At 26.3% G+C, this 20,405-nt stretch overlaps 3 protein-coding genes across 3 annotated transcripts; all 3 read left to right on the forward strand.

Moving 5' to 3' along the window:
- The first annotated feature begins 7,993 nt into the window (after nucleotides 1-7,993).
- Arl8 (ADP-ribosylation factor-like protein 8) lies at nucleotides 7,994-11,562 on the forward strand. Its single transcript, XM_011497177.1, has 3 exons — nucleotides 7,994-8,839; nucleotides 10,253-10,569; nucleotides 10,672-11,562. The coding sequence occupies exons 1-3, from the start codon at nucleotides 8,717-8,719 to the stop codon at nucleotides 10,790-10,792; spliced, it is 561 nt and encodes a 186-aa protein (XP_011495479.1). The 5' UTR covers nucleotides 7,994-8,716; the 3' UTR covers nucleotides 10,793-11,562.
- A 2,575-nt stretch (nucleotides 11,563-14,137) lies between these two features.
- U2A (small nuclear ribonucleoprotein polypeptide A'-like U2A) lies at nucleotides 14,138-16,284 on the forward strand. Its single transcript, XM_011497178.1, has 4 exons — nucleotides 14,138-14,271; nucleotides 14,388-14,428; nucleotides 14,688-15,267; nucleotides 16,086-16,284. The coding sequence occupies exons 1-4, from the start codon at nucleotides 14,190-14,192 to the stop codon at nucleotides 16,124-16,126; spliced, it is 744 nt and encodes a 247-aa protein (XP_011495480.1). The 5' UTR covers nucleotides 14,138-14,189; the 3' UTR covers nucleotides 16,127-16,284.
- Nucleotides 16,285-16,694: 410 nt separating this feature from the next.
- Nucleotides 16,695-17,985, forward strand: ND-B18 (NADH dehydrogenase (ubiquinone) B18 subunit). Its single transcript, XM_011497179.1, has 3 exons — nucleotides 16,695-16,914; nucleotides 17,472-17,640; nucleotides 17,882-17,985. Exons 1-3 carry the CDS (start codon nucleotides 16,797-16,799, stop codon nucleotides 17,955-17,957), a joined length of 363 nt encoding a protein of 120 aa, XP_011495481.1. The 5' UTR covers nucleotides 16,695-16,796; the 3' UTR covers nucleotides 17,958-17,985.
- The last annotated feature ends 2,420 nt before the right edge of the window (nucleotides 17,986-20,405 follow it).

Raw genomic sequence — 20,405 nt, forward strand, 5'->3', positions numbered from 1 at the left:
ATGGCGGCTGTTTCAATTCTTTTTTCGAGAGAGCGCACACGTGAGATGCGTACGGAGACTCTCGGATGTAATTCGTTGCGTGACTGCGTTGTTATTTCTGTCTTGACATCATCAATTTTTTTTTCGTTTTTTTTTTGTTTCTTGTTATATATATATATATATATATATATATATATTAATGCGCCGGTGTCCTTAAGGGGAGATTATATTCACGTAGGCCAAACGAAGAACATAAAGTGATGGCTTTGAGGATGATAGACAGTTTGTTTTTCATTTTTGCTTATACCACATCGATTTTTTTATTTCCAATTGCCAGTTTTACAAAAGATGGAATAATTATGTTTGTTTGCTAACGATACCAATTATAAGGACCACATGGTTCAATCGTGTCCCGTCTTCTGAATTTAGATGTAATATAAGCGTCAATATTGTTATTGATTGTTCTTCTACATACAAATCTATCTTACAACAACTCATTATAAAGAAAAAATTTTTCAAACGTTTACATTCGATTACGATATGACACATAACCACCATATTTTTATCCGCATTACCATCTGTGATATCAACATCGATGTTTACTTACAGTGATCCATTTTATTTGTAATTTCAGAAAAGAAAAAAAAATGTCTCGCCTATCATCCTTACATCGATAAAATAAATATTTACAAAAAATATGGTATAAATAATAATGAGAAATGTGGTATAAGTAATTAAGAGAAATGTCTGTTTTGAAACGACAAAATGTGCCAATGTCTGGAAGATTGTACAAGTGAGCATTGCTGTTGCATTTTTGTACAAGATATTAGAACTTTCTTAATTATATCTGTATTTTTGTAAGTTTGTTTAGCTAATTTTGTGGCGTATTGTAATATAGCTTGTCCAAAAATTAAATATTATATATTTAATGTGATATTGCTTGCTTTTACATCTTCTAATTTATTATAAAAAATAACGTCTCTAATCAATGATAAATTTTTTCTCACATAGTTATTCAGAATATACATTTTTACATTATATAAATATGAAAATACAAAAGTAAACTTCTTCGATAATTCGATAGTTATTATTGTAAGATTACCATAATTAGCCCATAAGTATCAATTTTTTTACTTGGATTTCGCTTTGTATTATTCAAGAGATAAATTTTCATTCGCTTATGTAGCGATGTAATGCATAGCGATTCTCATTACTGATATAATTTGTATTGTTGCAAGATGATCGGTGAACATGAATATTACGTATAAATGTATAAAAGAAAAAACGTCTTTTTTCCCACTTATTTTGTACAAAGTAAAAACTAATTTTTGTTTAATAACCCTAATTTTATCGTTAAATAGCTCTTTGTATTTTAGGAATGAAAGTGATTTCTTGAAAAATTTTTTTAAATATGTCATTAGTAGTATTTTCGATGATTCTTTACGTTTACAAGATACTTGTGAGGTAAATATTAGTAATATTAATTGAGAAAATATTGGTAATCATCGTAAATCTGTGATACCGGCTGAATTTAACTATTGTAATACCTGACCGATGCGACTTTTTCGATGAAAATATTTTGATGAAAATCTTTAATAATTCTATAAAAAGTAGTTATCAACTTTGTAATATTTTTTGCAACCGTAATTTTAAAAAGTTTATTTTATAAAATACTTGGCTACGCATTTAAACATTAAATTGTTTATTAGCAATCGATCGATCTTACGTATTGCGAATTTCTTAATTGCGATACTTATTTAGATTTTAGAATACTTTTATATCGATGACAAGGTGATATTTAAATGCCCAGCGAAGTGTTTTCTATATTATCTTGTAAACTGTTATGCCACAATATGCTTTACAATTATTATGTAATTTTGAAAGATAAACAGATATTAGAAAGAAAGAAAGAAAAGATTAATGAAATTTCTATCGTCTTTAAGCGACTTTTCGCTCAGCCTCCATATAATATATTAATTGCGTGGCGGTGCTTGTGTCTCTTCTCTATGTGTCTCCTTTCAATAATTATCGGACTAGAAAACGATCAGCTATTGTTAATACTTTTCTCCACGAGCTTTAGCATTCTTATATAGCTTTTTGCTTATTTTATATCATTTATACTGCCTGAAGCAATCTACGTTTTATAAAGTATAATATTCGGTAATTAAGACAAACAAGTTCTCGAAAGCAAGTGTGACATGGTAATTTGCATCTTTCATTGAATATTTTTTTATTTATTTATTTTTTTTTTTTTGTTTTATTTATTTCTTAAAGAACATGAGCTCATTATATGCCGAAGATATTGCCGACCGAATTATTTTTTTGAAATTCATATAAATTAATTGAATTATGAATACACTTAGAGTATTAATAAAATACAAAATTTGAAAAACTGTTGGTAATATAGATAATAATTATTGTCGAACTAGAATACTTTTTCTAGTTGCTAATGTTATTAATAATTTCGATTTAAAAAGTTACAATGATTGGCCATTATTAACAATGAGAGAACATTTTCTTATTGGTACATACATATTACGGTTATATAAGCAAAAGTATAAGCCAAGGCTGATTGCTAAACTAAAATACAAAAATGTAAAACCATTCAGTGAATTCGTTATTCTGTCAGACATATTATCTTATAACCAGTGTGTTAAATCTTAATATAGAATTATGTAAAATTAAAACAAGTTTTAATCTCCAAGTAATATGTATGAAAAATAGAAAAATAATATATATATATATATATATATATATTCGTTCGTCTCACAAAGACTTAATGTATTTGATTGAAGATGATGTCTAATTAGATAAATTTGAATGATTCTTATTCTGTATTTTCCAATTTTGTGAAACTTACTTTTCTAAGCTTTAATAAGTTAAAGTATTTGAAAACTATTTTAGTATTTTAGTTTAATCTGGGAATGCGCAGAATTTTTACATCTATTTTTAAATAAAAATTTCACGCGTTGTAGGTATTTTCCTTTAATCTGTATTCGACTATGAGACAAAGTATCGCAATTCAATGTAAATTGTGTGAGAGAGAGAGAGAGAGAGAGAGAGAGAGAGAGAGAGAGAGAGGAAGCTCAAAAGCACAATTTTATCATGTCTCATTTCTAAAACTTTATATATCGAATGCATCGAGTACATTGATAAGCTAACGAAATTTTGATGGAGTAGCAAAGAGAATCGGCACACACACCAAGAGTGCGAGTTTAACACCACCAATTTTTGTATATAAATAATGATAAAAGAGAAACAAAGTTATTGCGATCGATAAAACTATGTACACATATTGTATATGACTTTTTTTCATTCTACTTCGACGCATCTCGATGTTTTTTTTTTTTTTTTTTTTTTTTTTTAGTAAAGGGCTTGGCAACAATAATTAAATCACAATGTACAGACAACGTATCATTGAATAATCTTTCAGGTTTACTTTGTATCCATGTAATTTTTCCTCTGTAATTTAGATCTCGACATAGAAAGAAAAACAAGAAAAAAATAAAAAATCTTTCGTGGCCTTGCCCTGCGTCGAAATATTTTGTACATAGATAGGTTAGTTTTATACTAGAAATGTGTAATAAAAGAAAAAACATCTCAAATCTGTGCCTAAAAAATATGATGAAAAAGAATGTTCTCGATACTCGGTGAGAAAAATGAAAGAAAAAACTGCACTGAAACCGGTGCTATTGCACTGCAAACTGTAAAGCAAAATGTAAAATGTCTCTTGTATGTGTCTCACCGATTGCATAAGAATGAATCGAAGATGGATAGCCTTAGTTACATCAGAATGAAAACAATCTTTTAATGCCTTTATTTTTTAAATTCCTACATAAATTTGAAATTTATTAAGCAATAAGTCGTATAATATTATATTACATGAAAAATATCTGCATATTTATTGTAAGGCAAATAAATAAGAAATTTCACGTTTTTAAAAGTAATAAAAGCCATCCATCTGGGGGGGGGGGGGGGGAATGAAAAAAAAAATAATAAAGTAGAGAATGAAGCATAAATTTAAATAATTTTAGAAATAATAATAGTGAAATGCGTTTAAAAATCAAAAATCTCGAAAGAGATGATGGTTTTTCAACTTCCAAGTACATAATCATATATGTTTATAGATTTAAACAACCATGATTGTGGTCAATTATAAATACACGAGAAGCGATTATACGCACCTTTAAATATATAGTCATCGTTTTAGGCGCGGCTCCGTACATAAGTAAAAAAAAAAAAGAAAACGATGCAAAGGAGTGCGCATGTATGGTAAACTTATTATAAATAATAACAAGCGTTCCAATGAACGAATAAAATATTAATGCAATTTTTTGTAAAAGTGTGTATGTGTGTACATTTGAGTCATTTGGAATTGTTCTTTGTTGTATAACTGCGATAAACTGTAAAAATTATCAATTCGACGGAATATTATTTTGACCAACAGTTAATGCAGTTTTGTGAAGTCAAATTTATTGCTCGTAGTGTTTTAAGCGTTGAAAAAGTCCTTATTTATCAAATGGGTAAAATACATCGTATAAGCATTTGTTCTTGCATTTATTTGCATTATAATGGTAATGTTAGGTAATGTGACTTTATAATGGAAAAAATTGGGTGAGCAGACAAGGAGTGATTAGAAAACAAGGGCCATATAAATTTACAGAAAGTAATTGTAAATAAAATGTATATTTTACTCATTCGGTAAAAATAATGAAGAAAGTTATAGAGTACAATCTGTTTACAAATTGTGAATTATAAGAACGTTATCTTAGGAGTACTTCTCTGCACAACAAACGCTTAGAAACCTTTGAAAAGTTTTTGTTTCAATCATTTTTACCAAGAATTGTTTGAAAATACTCCTGGGAAATATTTTACTTAAATTCGTGCAGATTATTGTTATACTATATATGTAAACAAACTTTCGCACAAATTAAATATGGACACGCAAAACGTACGCGTTTATTTAATTCTAACAAATTTAATAATGACTTTAGAAAACTATTTTTAATGTGCTTTTTGTTGAATAAAAATAAAAAATGCAAAAAGTAAAGAAGATAGAAAAGTTTGTCCGCGCGTTCAAGCACAAATAAAAATAAATAAATGGGCAGAAAGTAATTATTATTATTGTGGTTGTTATTATCATAATTACCATTATTGTCATCATCATTATTAATACTTTTAGAAAACAAATGATAATAAGTTCCATATCTCAATTTTCATGTTAAATACATTGTATATGTAAATACAGTAAAGTTTTACTAGCGATGCACAGTTATATTGTTGCAAGTATCCATGGCTAATGTGGTCACTGATGTTGAATATGAAATTTTCATAAGCGTATACGTTGGATTGAATTTTTTTTTCTTTTTTGATGACATTTTACTTGTATAATATTCTTATTGGATATAATGAATCATTACTTTTTAAAATGTATTAATATTGTATAATTTTAGAAAATGAGATAACAAGAGAGAGAGAGAGAGAGAGAGAGAGAGAGAGAGAGATCAAATGTATTTAGAATATCTATAATAGAGAGGTAATGAGAAAAATCGAGGATTGTTATAAAGAGTGGGGGGAGGGCGAGGGAGAGGGAGGGAGTGAGAGCAAGATGTAAATCAAAATAAATAGCAAAATAAAGTTAACGTTTTTACTAGAAACTCGCAATATCGACATCATGAAAAATTTTGAAGGCATCACATCATTATGCGATGTGTATCCTTATAATAATATATAGAATGCCAATATTCAAGTTTTACAGATTATTATTTTTTTCACATATAGATGATGGTAAAATACATATTTGATTAAACTAATAAAAATTTATTATTAGAAGACAAAGATATGGAATAGTAAATGAAAAACTGTAATTCATGAAGCGATATGTATCAGTAATGAAATAAATCGATTATTATTATTATTTTAAATATACATTATTGATTAATATAAAATTTTCTCATACTGTAATAGCTAATGAATTAACGTTCAACTACAAGATTAACAATATGAGAATACTTATTAAAAAAAAAAAAAAAAAAAAAAAAAAAAAAATCAATTTACAAATATAAATAAGATTTTGAAATATCAATTAATTGTATATTTATTTGAATATGTATGAATATTATTATGTTATCCGACAATGTTAATTTAAAACTGATTTTTAAGTAAAACCAAGGATTTTTTATAATGATAAATTCGTAAAATTTTAAATATCAGTGTATATAATAATTAAAATATGTTTTTTATTTCACTATTTCTTGTTTAAATTATTTATTTCGACTAATAAAAATGAATTAAGAATTATTTAATTTTCCATAAAGTATATTTTATTGAAATATATAAATATAAACAGTCTGTGATTTATGGAAATTAATATGAATTATCAATGAAGAAATTCTATAGTTTATCTGTTAAATCCAGTTCGTATCCTTTGCTTACATTACTAATGAATGAAATATAATTAAATATAAGAAATAATGAAATATAATGGAATATTTCGTTATAAATTATTTTGAGCGTGTACGTACAAAAACAAAAATTGTATATTTGAAAGGCCAATAAGGAAAGGTAAGTAAATTATTGTATTAAAGATTTACTGCAGTCTTGACCTTTATTAGCAGTAATTTTATTATTCTAAATATTATATATAATATTTGAAGTAGAGATCGATATAATCAATAATAATTGAATCTAAATATTTTCTTTTCATGAAATATCATTATAAATTACAAATGCAGGTGAAAATATTATAAGATCATTTTATGAATATTGTTGGCATTGAGTATTAGAATAGTGCATAAAATTAATTCAAATGATCAAAAATTGTATATTTTAATATACTTGTTTTATTATTATTTTTTATTTATTTATTGATTTATTTTAATAATTCTTTTACACAATTCATTAAATACACATACATTTTATATGTTTTAACAGAGTTGCTATAATGTTTACAATATAGATAATAAATTAGATAGATAGTAAATTTTTCTATATATATATATATGTGTGTGTGTGTGTGTGTGTGTGTGTGTGTGTGTGTGTGTGTATGTGTGTGTGTGTATAATGATTATACATTAATACCAAATTTATAATCATTAATATATGTATTACTTTTAAACATTTTATTTGCTGAAAAATATAAACTATTTTATTTTCCATTTTGTATAAAAGATTTTATAAAACAATTTTTAAATGATTCTTATACTTCAAAGCATAATTAATTGGTAATAATGCACAATTATTCACTTTTTAAATAAGTTTTTAAAATTAATATAAATACCATAATATATTCATGATATACGAAAAAGGATTAAATAAATAAAAAGAAAAAAAAAAGTTACTTCTGAGAAATTCGTAGAAAAATTGTGGTACATCTAAAGAATGAAATATAACAAATTTTGTTTAAAATAGGGAATGGTAATATTTATTATATTCTCGAAATAATGCAATACATTTCTTTAAACTTCATATTAGTCCTCTAAAAATTCTTCATCCAACTCTATGTGATGTGCTATTAATAATATCTGATTTAATAGATTTTATTTTTAAATTTTACCCTATTTACGTATGTTGTTTTTTTTTTTTTTTATTTTTTTTTTTTTTAGCTCATACTGTTTGTAATAATTTGCATTTAACAACAACATTAAACAGCGTTAAAGATAAATGTTAAAGATAAATGGCGATTGATTATGTAAAAAGATTCATGAACAATATTCATTATCAGTAAATATCAGTAAATATAATAGTATTTACATTTAATAATTTTTTATTATAAATCGTCCAACAAAGGCACTAAATCATCGTCTATGAAAATATTCTAAAAGAAAGAGCTTAAAATATTGTAAATCACATGATATTCAAATTCAAATCCTTTCGCTATTTTAGCTCGCGCAAATAATGGTAATGCGATAATGCGTTTGATCGTCGCTTATCGGCCCCTCGATAATCTACTCACCCAATGACTAATAATGATAGTCAGGCACGGAGCATCATCCATCACTTATGCCAGAGATATGCGCGAATGCGTGGGTTAGACAGTGCAATATCCCACTAGTGAGTCGTCTTTACATGCTTGCATAACAACTGCATAGTATAAAAGTAGTTTAGCACATCAGTTTGAGCCCATCCATGCCTTCTCTTCTAGCTCTTCCACCGAACTTAATCCAAAATATTTGCAGAAGCGCCGCACTACGGTCAGGGCTTCTACTACACGTACGGTAGCTAACTAATGCGTGTAGAGTGGCGCGCGAAGATGTGTGCGTGGTCGCAAAGCACCTCGGCATACGCAACCTGCTGAGACGTCATTCTATTCTGCTTCGAGTGACGACTAACTCTTTCGCTTTACTCTGCTGTCTAAATCAGCATCGCGGATGTGCATCGATTAGTGTGTTGCTCGATTAGTCGGGTGCGCGATACCGGAACGTCCTCCTCGGTGCTCCTCCATAGTCTTTCGCTCGTCATTCGGTGTGGAAGGTGAAATAGATTGATCGTCGCCTGCACCTGTAAAATCACAAGATTGATATACGGATAAAGAGAGCCGCGCGTACATGCACAGATAGATTAAATACATAGACACGCCTGTCTGCTTGCCTCGCTTGCTTGGTTACAGTCTCCGGACACATCTAGACGTGCGGGTTTACATATACGCATAAACGGGCGTTGAAGCCGTCGTGAATTGGCATTACAGGCACGACTGTCGGGGAAACGTCGTAATAGGAAAAGTACTCTAGTTGTCAAGATGCTTGCGCTAATCAATCGGATCCTTGACTGGTTTAAGTCCCTCTTTTGGAAGGAAGAAATGGAGCTGACTCTTGTCGGGCTTCAATATAGCGGCAAGACTACTTTCGTCAACGTCATCGCGGTATGACGATTCATGATCCTTTGTCGTCTCACCCTTTGCTGCGCGCACATCGAGTGTCAAGCGAATGCAATAAGCTTTTTAGGTTACCCGCCCCTCCCCCAAATGCCATTTTCCTGCTCTCAAGCAATCTAAATATTTACAAGTGCATGGGAGACTTTAGAATTCTTTTGCCTGAGCTTAGAGCAACTTAGCTGACGTTTTGCATAAACTTCTTTGATAATGTGACATTGTGACTCATCGTGTGTCTTGTCGACTTCATTTGTACATCTTATTTATCATACCATTGTGAATTTACATATTATATGAGTTGTCAATTTACTTATTCTATTATGTTTTAAGCTTGAAATCTAAACTTGTTTAATTGTCGCATGTCTCTTATTAATACTACTTTAATATATCAAAGCATAATTAATTTTCTACTATAATATGGTATATTACAGCGAAATAAGCTAACAGTTTATTTTATGTAAATATCGATCGATGCCATTATGAAATTAACATTGAAAATTTTAAGTAGTCTTATTATTAATATATCTCTTAACCTTGTTCCCTTAGATCATTACAAATTTTCTTTCCTGTCTGACAATCAAAACTATCTACATTGATTGAATAAAGCTTCCTTTATTTATTTTTATCGAATAATTGTAAAAAAAAATTTACCTTGGCTTTAACCACAAATTAATAGAAAATTCAAAGCTAATAAAAATCACTTTACAACTAGACAGATATTATTTAATTATTATAATTTAATGTTAAATCGAGCAAATATTTCAGAATTTTTGTTTACAGAAATTTTGTTATCGTATCATTGTTTTGATAATCACCTTAATATTCCTAGAAGAATCATTCTTGAAATTCTTGTACGTCTGTAACATTATTTTCATATTACTCAAAATTTAAAAGCCTAGCTTTATATAATTATCGTTATTTTATCAATATTGAAATTTTATAACTTAATATAGGTAAATATCAATTATATTCTAAAAGACATTTCTCCCTGAGATTTAATGAATATATTTACTTGAATTAAAGTTCTTTTAAATAAAAGTCAATATGGAAAACAACATGATTATAAATTGTATTTACAAATTTTAATTTCGTATACATAGATTTATATTATACATTGATATTTTCTATTTGGTTTAAAATTAATGCTGTAGAATGATTTTCAAATGTCATTGTTGTCAAACGTTTCAAATTATTTTACATTCTCTTTTATCAGGCCTTATTAAAAAAAAATTATAAATTTATTGGAATGAAATTATAGATTTCTCTTACGTATTGTAATGTATTAATACTCAATTGAGTATTGAGGATCTATTGAGTAAATTTGAAAATCAATTATTATAAACTGTCATCAATTTTACTTTAATTTAAATTTCTGATTGAAATCATTGTTTGAATATTTTTTAGTCTGGTAATTTTAACGAAGACATGATTCCAACCGTCGGATTTAACATGCGTAAAATCACAAAAGGCAATGTAACTATTAAAGTTTGGGATATTGGCGGCCAACCTAGATTTCGATCAATGTGGGAGCGTTACTGTAGGGGCGTCAATGCCATTGTCTATATGGTGGATGCAGCTGATCCGGATAAGATCGAAGCTAGTCGCAATGAACTACACAATTTACTAGACAAGCCCCAGTTAGCTGGTATACCTGTATTGGTATTAGGAAATAAAAGGGATTTACCTAAGGCATATAATGAAGATAAGCTTATAGATAGAATGTAAGTTGTTTTTTTTTATAATTGTTATTTTAAATTCAAAAAAACGAAGATTATTTTATAATATACTAATAATTTATATTATCTGCTCTTGTCATTTAATAGGAATCTTTCAGCAATTTTGGATCGTGAAATATGCTGTTACATTATTTCATGCAAAGAAAAACACAATATTGATATAACGTTACAATGGCTGATAGCACATTCAAAGAGTGGAGTTCGCTAATAATTAGTCATATTTGCAATGTCTCAAAAAATCAAATATGAGACAAAAAATATAACAGAATTGTTATTGAAGCTTTGTAAAAGGGAGAGAGAGAGAGAGAGATAGAGATAGAGAAGGAGCAAGAAAAGGAAAGAGAGATTATGAGAGACCGACAGGGAATATTCTTTATTCTGTATTGGAATAAGCTATTAAGTAGGAAATTTCTTATTCGTAAAAGCTTTAGCGCAACTGGAATGAATTTGTGTGTTTGAAAGAATTTATAAAAATTATATTAAGAAGATAAACTTTAAATTACTAACAATTAAGCTTGCGCATGAAACATTTTTATGCTGCGTACGAATTTAAGGCACATTACATGCAAATACTTAGTGTTAAGGAGATGAAATTTTTATATTTCTGTTTATAAGTGTAAGAACGAGTGTATTGGTAAATTCTTCTTTTAAAATAAACTTTATAACAAAGATAGAAAAAAGTAATGAAATGGTGAATGAATTACATACAACGGTAGCTATTTATAAATACAATATTAATTTATAATGGGAAACAATGAAATTCAAGCATTCAAAATTATTGTCTAAATACTGTTTTCTTTAATTTGTAGAGTAGTAATTTATTTAAATTGCTTGGAAAATGTTTGATATAGAAGTATAATGAGGTATATACGATGCCTTGGAAAATGTCATAATCACTTGTTACTAAACAACTAACATGATTTAAAATTTAAATCGCTACAGAAAATCTCAATGATTTACAAAATGTCCTAAGACCGTTGTGTTATGTATATACATATATATAAATAGAATTCTGTAGACCACTTTTTTAAATGTAAAAGTTAAAAATAATTGCGTTATTATTTTTATTATTCAATATATTTTTCATTTCTTGTCATGTGTTCATTAACGATTATTATAAATTAAACATTTTGATTTTAATTAAATTATTACAAAATTTTGAAATGGTTGTTTTTATTTCGAAGGCATTATAATTTAACCGTGTATAAACTTAGGCTGTGAATCATTTTCAATGTTTTTCATACAAATACTTGTATATTAATAGGTTTCACTTTATTACAACTTTTATAACATAAAAATATACAATTACATAATATTATAAATACATTATATGTAGTTACAAAAAATTTAATTGTTTACAATTTACAATTACATGATTTTGAATGAAATTATACATTATTTCGAAGAATTACTACCAGAACTTTGTTATTAAATATCAAAATTCTGGATATTTGACACTCATGAAATTAAGTTTTATTGATTCATGCTCCTCATAATAACTAACAAGAAATTGAAGATATTTTCATTTTTACCATTGTATCTATTAGGAACAATTAGTTTGATAACTGTATTATATAAGAATATTTTATGTTTTAAATTATCATTAAAATGAATAGAAGATAGAGTAATAATGTTTTGAAAAATAATAGCCACGTATGAAATATTTTGTTCTAAATCATTTTATTCAAAGCCAGTTTTAATATAAAATGTATCAAATGATTTATTATATATTTTTATTAAAATTTTTTAAAATATAAATATATATCAATCGAAAGTAGAATTTTCATTGTCAGTTCTATTTACAGTTTCTGTAATTTTGTTAGTTTATATATGTTAATATAATTTTGTTTTGTATAATTATATTAGACATACTGTTTTTTAAACGTTAAATTTACTTTGTAATTTTCTGTATATTAAAATTGAATACTATTAATTATATATACTTATATTTTGTGTATTTATATTTAATATGAGCCTACGCGATAAAATAGGATTAATCAATTGGAACACGATTAATTTAGTGTTGTATTCATGCATTAAAAATTTTAAATGACCTAGTCGAGATGATTTTTTAGCATGGAATATATATATATGACATATGGTGTAAACAGAGTATATTATTCGAAACCAAACTTGGTGAAAAAATGTTTAAGTGATTAGTGAAAAACGATTGATTTTAATAAATAAATTAACGACAGTGAATTTTTCTTTAAAAAAAAATGAAGCAAGGATTTCAGTAAATTTTGACAGTTTCGTAAAAAATACAAAATTTCTTATTCATGATAATTATAAACATATAAGCGACATATATTTTACATGTTCATAAAGCAATGATTTTTGCATTATTTATCCACATAATTTAGTTAATATTAAAATATCTGTCCCGATGTTAATGATTAAATACTAAAGAAGGATTAAGGCTGCACGCAATGAATTATGTAAATCAGCATAGATTCACATTTATTTCAATTATATTACGCTAATAATTGATTATATTTAATCAATAATAACTTACTCTTGATATTTAGATTAAATGTAGTTGAATACGTATATATTATCGTACTATTTATATCAATTGTGATAAAATATTTTTTAATTATTATGCCATTTGTTTTAATTTTTAAAAAATATTTACATTAAATTTTAAAGAATATATCATTGAATAAAATTGATTAATGTTAGGTATTTTAATTATTTGGATTCATATTTCTTTTTATAATTAGATTATGTGAAATAGTTTTCAATATTACCATCGACAATTTGTACTTCATGTTTTTGGATTCGTTTATCACGCACTTTTGTTGACAGAATCATATATGTATTGTATGATTAAGAAATGATGTCAGAAGAATGACATTCTAGTCCGACTAATTTTATAACAATTGATATGATCAAATTTTTCTCGAACAATGAGTTGTTTTAACAGAATCACATATTAACATATTACCATATTGAGTTTACATTAGTCTTTAATAATAGTGATAGAGAGAAGGAGAGCGAGAAAGGGAGTATGAATTGAAGAAAGGAGGTAATAAAATTAGGAAAACTAGAATCGATAGATACTTGATATATAATTTAATTAAACTGATTTATTTATAAGCGTCGGTTATAAAGGCAAATAAGATGTTATAATATCAATAGGAGTAGGAAAGTTGGATTTCCATATTCGGCTCATGAACGACTCAAAACTTGATGGCTACATTTATTATTCTAATAATTCGAATCCAATCATCCGACTATCAACTGTAATAAGCTTAAAGTGATAAATCTCTTTCTCCCTTTGTGAGAAATAAATTCATCTTTTGTTACGATTTAAAATTTAAACTCAAAATATCCAAAATCCTTATGACATTGCAAACAAACTCCAAATTCCGTTTCAAATTCCGCGCGAACTCGAATCGTTTCATTTTCCGTGGGAATTGGAATTCTAAATTTCGTAAATTCAATATGAAGACGCCGCGAGCAGGCGTTTTGATTATTAGTGATGAATTCAGATTTTTGTGGTTATAGTTGACTTGGAAATAAGATTGTTATTACATGTTATTGATACTTGTTATTGAGTGATTTGAAGGGTTTTGATTATATGTCGAATTCTTAGCTACAATATGGTAAAATTAACTCCAGATTTGATTCAGCAATCGATGCAGTATATTAATCCGGTTAGAGATCGCGAGTTAGATCTTAGAGGTTCGTAATAACGTATATAAATTCAATTCCTACATAGCCTAAATTTAATGCATATCCCTTATAATGTAATATTATAATTAATATTAATGATAATGTTCTATGCTTGTGTATTTTAGGATATAAAATACCGACGATAGAAAATTTAGGAGCAACGCTGGTTAGTAATTTTCAATCATTATTTGAAATGTATATTAACTTCAAGTCCATTGTCACCTTCATATGAAATTAAATATTGACTTTAATATCTAAGAGATTTAATAAATACAATCTTTGTGTATGCTATTGGGGATTGATGTATTTATGTTTCAATTAGAAAATATATAATTTTTTTTTAATTTAACTTATTTCGATTACCCTTATGCTAATAATGCATTATTTATATTATACGTAAATTAATTTGGAATCTTTATATACAGGATCAATTTGATACGATAGATTTTTCAGATAATGATGTAAGGAAACTGGATGGATTTCCTCTACTTAAACGTATCAAAACGTTATTCTTCAATAACAATCGCATAGTTAGAATTGGTGATGGTTTGGAGCATTGTATACCTAATCTTGAAACACTCATGTTAACAGGAAATATGATACAAGAGCTTGGCGATATTGAACCACTGATTTCTTTACAAAACTTCACAAATTTATGTCTCTTACAAAATCCAATTACTGCTAAATCTTATTATAGACCATATGTTGTCTATAAACTACCACAATTAAAGCTATTAGATTTTAGAAAAATAAAACAAAAGGAGCGTATCGAAGCAAATACATTTTTCAAAAGTCCAAAGGGCAAAGAAATTACAAAGGAAATATCAAAGAAAGCCAAAGCACAGGCACAGGGTGCAAATGGAATGGACAAACCAGCTATAAGTATCAACGATAGGGCAAAGATTAGAGAGGCTATTACCAATGCTACATCATTGGAAGAAGTTCAAAGACTTAGTAAACTACTACAGTCGGGTTACATTCCAGGAGAAAACAGGCATTATAATGGTATGAAATTAGTTAATTCATAAATATATATATTAAAAATATATTGTGTTGACATAGTTTTATATTTAATATTGTATGATTAATAGTTACTTCACAAGTGTATTTGTTAGAATTACTTTGTGGATAAAAATTCTGAAATATCTTATATTAATTATATGTACGTATGCATATGCATATATGTATAATTTGAATCGGTTAAACGATCATTAGATTTTGTATAAATAATAGTTTTGAAATTTTTTAAAAATAAAATCTTTTATAAATTAATATGCGCACATTAATGTATTAATAGAATAATACTTTAATACCGCTCGGAAATACATTCAAAACATCAAATTGATAATGATATATTTGAATTATTGTCTTATTTGTTTATAGGTTTATTTTGTTTATTTTCTATTATATTATCTTACCAGATTGAAATAATTATAAATTGGCTCAATAGAATATGAACATAAATTATTAAAATATCTCATTGCAATTCTTAATTATATGAACGCACCAAATATATATATATATATATATGCATACATTTCATATAATTTTAATACATATTTTTATAGATCTATCTTTTTTACTACAACATAATTTTGTTGAAGATTATTGTAGTGAAATATAATTTATATAATGGAAAATATGTTTGATTTTCCTTCATTTGAATTGTAAAATTAAAAAAATTTTCTATTACTTGTTCAAATACCGTTCTTCATCAATATCTACTAAAACACCAAGTTGTATATTACAAAGAAAATATTTTTTACAATTGTTAGTTTAGAATATATCTAATATACTAATTAATATTGGTTTTTGATGTGTAGGAAATCCCAACATAGATACTATAGAAGAAGACGAAGATTAAGGTCAATTCAACTAACTTTAAACGTATTTATTAAGGCATAACAGAAAAAACTACATCTTAATTGCTACTTTCAATCAAATATTAAGCTAATAAGTTCACTACACCAATGATAATTATAAATGTACTTTCATTTCATGATTAAACTTATTTATAGTTTGTTAAAATTGTACATAATTAAAAGATGAATAAACATTTTCAATGCCATGGTCCAGAAGCAAAGGTTTAGTTAATATAATTATTATATATCTTAACGGAATATTAATTTACTGTTTTTTTCAGCTGCATTTTAATAAATTTTTCGATATTTTCAAATATTGTTTTATTATTAATCCAAACCCAAATAAAATTATGCTAATTAAAAAGGCTGCTTAATAGTAAATAAAGGTTTTTCTATTTTATGTCAAAGAATTAAAAATGCCTCGAAATTCATCTTATTAATTCATTATTCTCATAATTGTGATGCAAATGTATATTTATGCAAAATATATTTTTAAAAAGTTTTCCTAAAGCATTAAAGCATAAAAGTTTCGATATGTTTAATAGATGTCAGCACAAATGCCCCGATACTATGGTAAAGTGTGAGTGACAGGATTGGGATTTTTAATTTTAGTCGGATATTTGTGTTTGTAGGTACATGGGAAATTTTTAAAATAAAGTTTTTGTTGTAAAAATGTTTGATTCAATATTTCGATCATGGAATAGATACTGGCATCCAGAATTATATCCAATACCCGATGGACCAATAACATTTGATCCATTTCTTGGAATTGGAGAAAGAAAGGAAAGAGGTAAGTGGCAACAATTTTAACCTCAAAGGTATTTTTTTCTAAAGTGAATTCTATTTAAAATTAATTTGTATAATAATTTGTATGAAAATGTTCGATTAATTATAATTATCCTTATGAAACAAATATTTCTGTTCTATAGATACTATTTCATTCAGAAAGAACTTTAATTTTTTATATTTTATGACATAATAAAGTATAGTGGCTATTTTAATGCACAACATATTTTTAGATACTTATAGTAATTTATCAGAAGTTGTGTTAATTAATTGAATTGATTTTTCAGAAAAAAATGTTTAATTATTTGATTGTTTTACTTCCTTGTAAATGAACAAATAACGCATAATTTAATTTAAATATTTTAAGAACGTTGCTAGTAAATTTAGTGAGTAAGCTTTAAGTATCAATATTTAATTGTTGATATTATATTTAAATACAATTACATATGTTGGCTTTAAAACATAAATAATTATATGTTATTACATATTTAAATTATATTCCCAGTATTTAACGATAATTATGTCTTATAATTTTTAAAATATATATTATTTTAATTTTAGTTGCTAATATTAATGAGGCCCAATTGAGAGCGTGCAAAATCCCAAAAGCAAAATGGGACTTTTGTGCAGATAAGCTACTCGAATTGGAAAGATGTAAAATGGATCACTTTCCTTTTATGTGGAAATGTAAATCAGAATCTCACGCAGCCAGTATGTGTTATTTTGATGAGTAAGTAGTATCGATTAATTCACAAAGAAATTTTATAACGTTGGCACACAAACTTTCATAATTTATGTATTAAAGTAATTCTGTGGTTCTTAAGCCATAAATTAATTCAATCAGTCAGTATTATGAAATTAATACTTTTGCAAATTACTATTTTTAAATTAGAAACTTCTATAATATCTGTGAGGTATAAATTTTGAAATTCTAAATATTTAATATTTAATATAATTTATTTACATTTCAGTTATGTTTTAAGAATGAAAGAATATGAAAGAGAGCGCAGACTCATGGAAAGAGAACAACGTTTGAATACTAGATAAGAATTTAACAAGGATAAAATAACATTTTTAAATGTGATCGATTATTAAAAATTTAGTAAAAATATATAATTAATTTAGCCTTATTTTCTGTATATAAATTAAAATTTTTAACAATAAATATTTAATATACCCATTACAAGTGATATATATATTAATACTAAAAAAGTAATTAAATTTGAAGTTATTAAAATACAGTTCACTGTATACTTTAAACAATTTGACCAGTATTTATATTGATAAATTCACAAGTCAATAATATAATGATATTTTATTATAATTTAATATTTTAGATCAAGCTGTTTAATAAAAGAGAATTAAAATATAGTAAATCATTATTTGTATCATGTAAAAATGAATATCATCCGCGGTTAAAGAACAAATTTGAGTTTTTAAAATGGAAAATTGATTTTTTAATAACTTTTTAAATTACAATCATTGAATACGTGAATTTGTCAAAGAAATGTCGAAGAGCTTTTTCACGGCTGTGTTTATTAAAAGTATCACATACGCTAGATTTAATTATAGAATAACATAAGCATATTATGTGTTTCAACAACTATCCACAGCTAAATTTTAAATTTTAGCATAAATTTTAAAACAATAATATTAATGTAATGCTATATTTAATAAGACGTAGTCAACGATGAAATTAGCGTCACTGTAGATCAGCTGCACATTTAAATTTAACATAAGAGAGAACGAGACGCATGACTCTTAGAGAAGATCGATAAAGGGCTGCTGTTAAGTCCGTTACTGCAGTATACACGTTTTCATGTTGTGCAAAACCTAATCGTGTCTGTTCGTTAATCGTGAGCAGCGATTGCAAATCGCAAAATCAAAGCAAAACGAATATCTAGGGCGAACTGTTTAGTTGTCGTATAAAAATATTATTAATATAAACAAGGAAGATGATAAGGTAAGATGATAAAGAGTTTTTACAAAATACTAAGAAGTTATATGAATTCTGTTGTTGCCTTATTGTTCGAACTCTCAACACATTGTTCGGCTGATCGTGAATTTGTTGGAAAATCTGAAAACTCGAAAGTAAGGAATTTTGGAATTTTATAAGGGTAAGTTGATTTGGACGCGGGAAGATAGGTTACGTTTATTATGCTCGTAAAAAGAAAAATTTTCATTCAGTGGTTTCCTACAATATTTACAATTACAATTTTCTTACTAACTATTACATAATCAATAAAACAATCATGTAAAATTAATATTATTACGCAAACGTAGAATGCATTACACAGCTTAAATATTTATGTATAATGTTAAAATTTCTAAACTATTTATATTCAAATAGTATATAATTATATAGAATATTTTATTAATATTAATATTAGTGTGTGTGTGTGTGTGTGTGTGTGTGTGTGTGTGTGTGTGTGTGTGTGTGAGCGCGCGTGTGTGTATTAATGTCATTATTCGAGTTTTGGATTTTGGTGGATTTCGAAAGCGTATGATAAGCTGGCAAACTTTATTAATTTAAAATTTGTTAAAACTTATCATAATAAGGAGGTAATTCAGAATAGTTACTTTTAATATCTTTGAATTAAAATTTAAAAGTACACGCACAAATTTCAGGAATTCATTTTTTATGAAAAAAATTCAATTCTACATTTTTTACATTACTTCGTATATTTATTTATAAGCACTTAACAATTATTGAAGATGAGCATACATGATTATTTTTTGTCGTATGAAGAAAAAAATTCCATATGTAATTATATATTTTTGAATAAAAGAAATATATAAATTCAAATATATAATTTATTTTGATTTAATTATTTTTTACAATTTTTATATACACTATACATATATGTATTATTGTATGATATGGTTTGGCTTTCATAGCGATAACAATAATACATTGGATTAAGAAACATGTAATACATAGCACTTCGAGATGCCCACAGTCCAACATACATTTTTTCCTGTTAATGCTAAAGATATAAGAAAATTAATAAAATCAGGTTTATCGACTTTTATTTGTTATTTTAAACTGAAGCAAAACAGATGTAGAAACAATTATTAATAATTACTTAAGTATACTTATATAAGAAAAATGATAATTATTTAGTCAGGTAATGAATTGTTTTTTGGTGAAAATTTAATAATCCGTGGGCATATCGTAATGGAAACTTTAAAAAAAGAACATATAAATTCATTAATTATAAATGCTAAATGTACAAAACCAAAAAATGTGTTCGAATTGTAATTATTTAGTTAGATTTCTTATATAGGAGTAAGAAAACCATAAACGTTTATTTACGCAGCTAAACTCATTTGATGATTACCCAAAAGTATAAAATACCCCAAACTGTATCTAAATATTAAATATATGCCTAAAGCATTAAAAAAAAAAGAAATTATAGAAATACAAGAAGATAATTGGTCTTATAATATTGGCGTTATTATAGTTTGTAGCATTCTTGAATGCAGATTATTGTT

The sequence above is a fragment of the Ceratosolen solmsi genome, unplaced genomic scaffold, assembly GCF_000503995.2.
Source record: "Ceratosolen solmsi marchali unplaced genomic scaffold, CerSol_1.0 scaffold13, whole genome shotgun sequence".
NCBI lineage: Eukaryota > Metazoa > Arthropoda > Insecta > Hymenoptera > Agaonidae > Ceratosolen > Ceratosolen solmsi.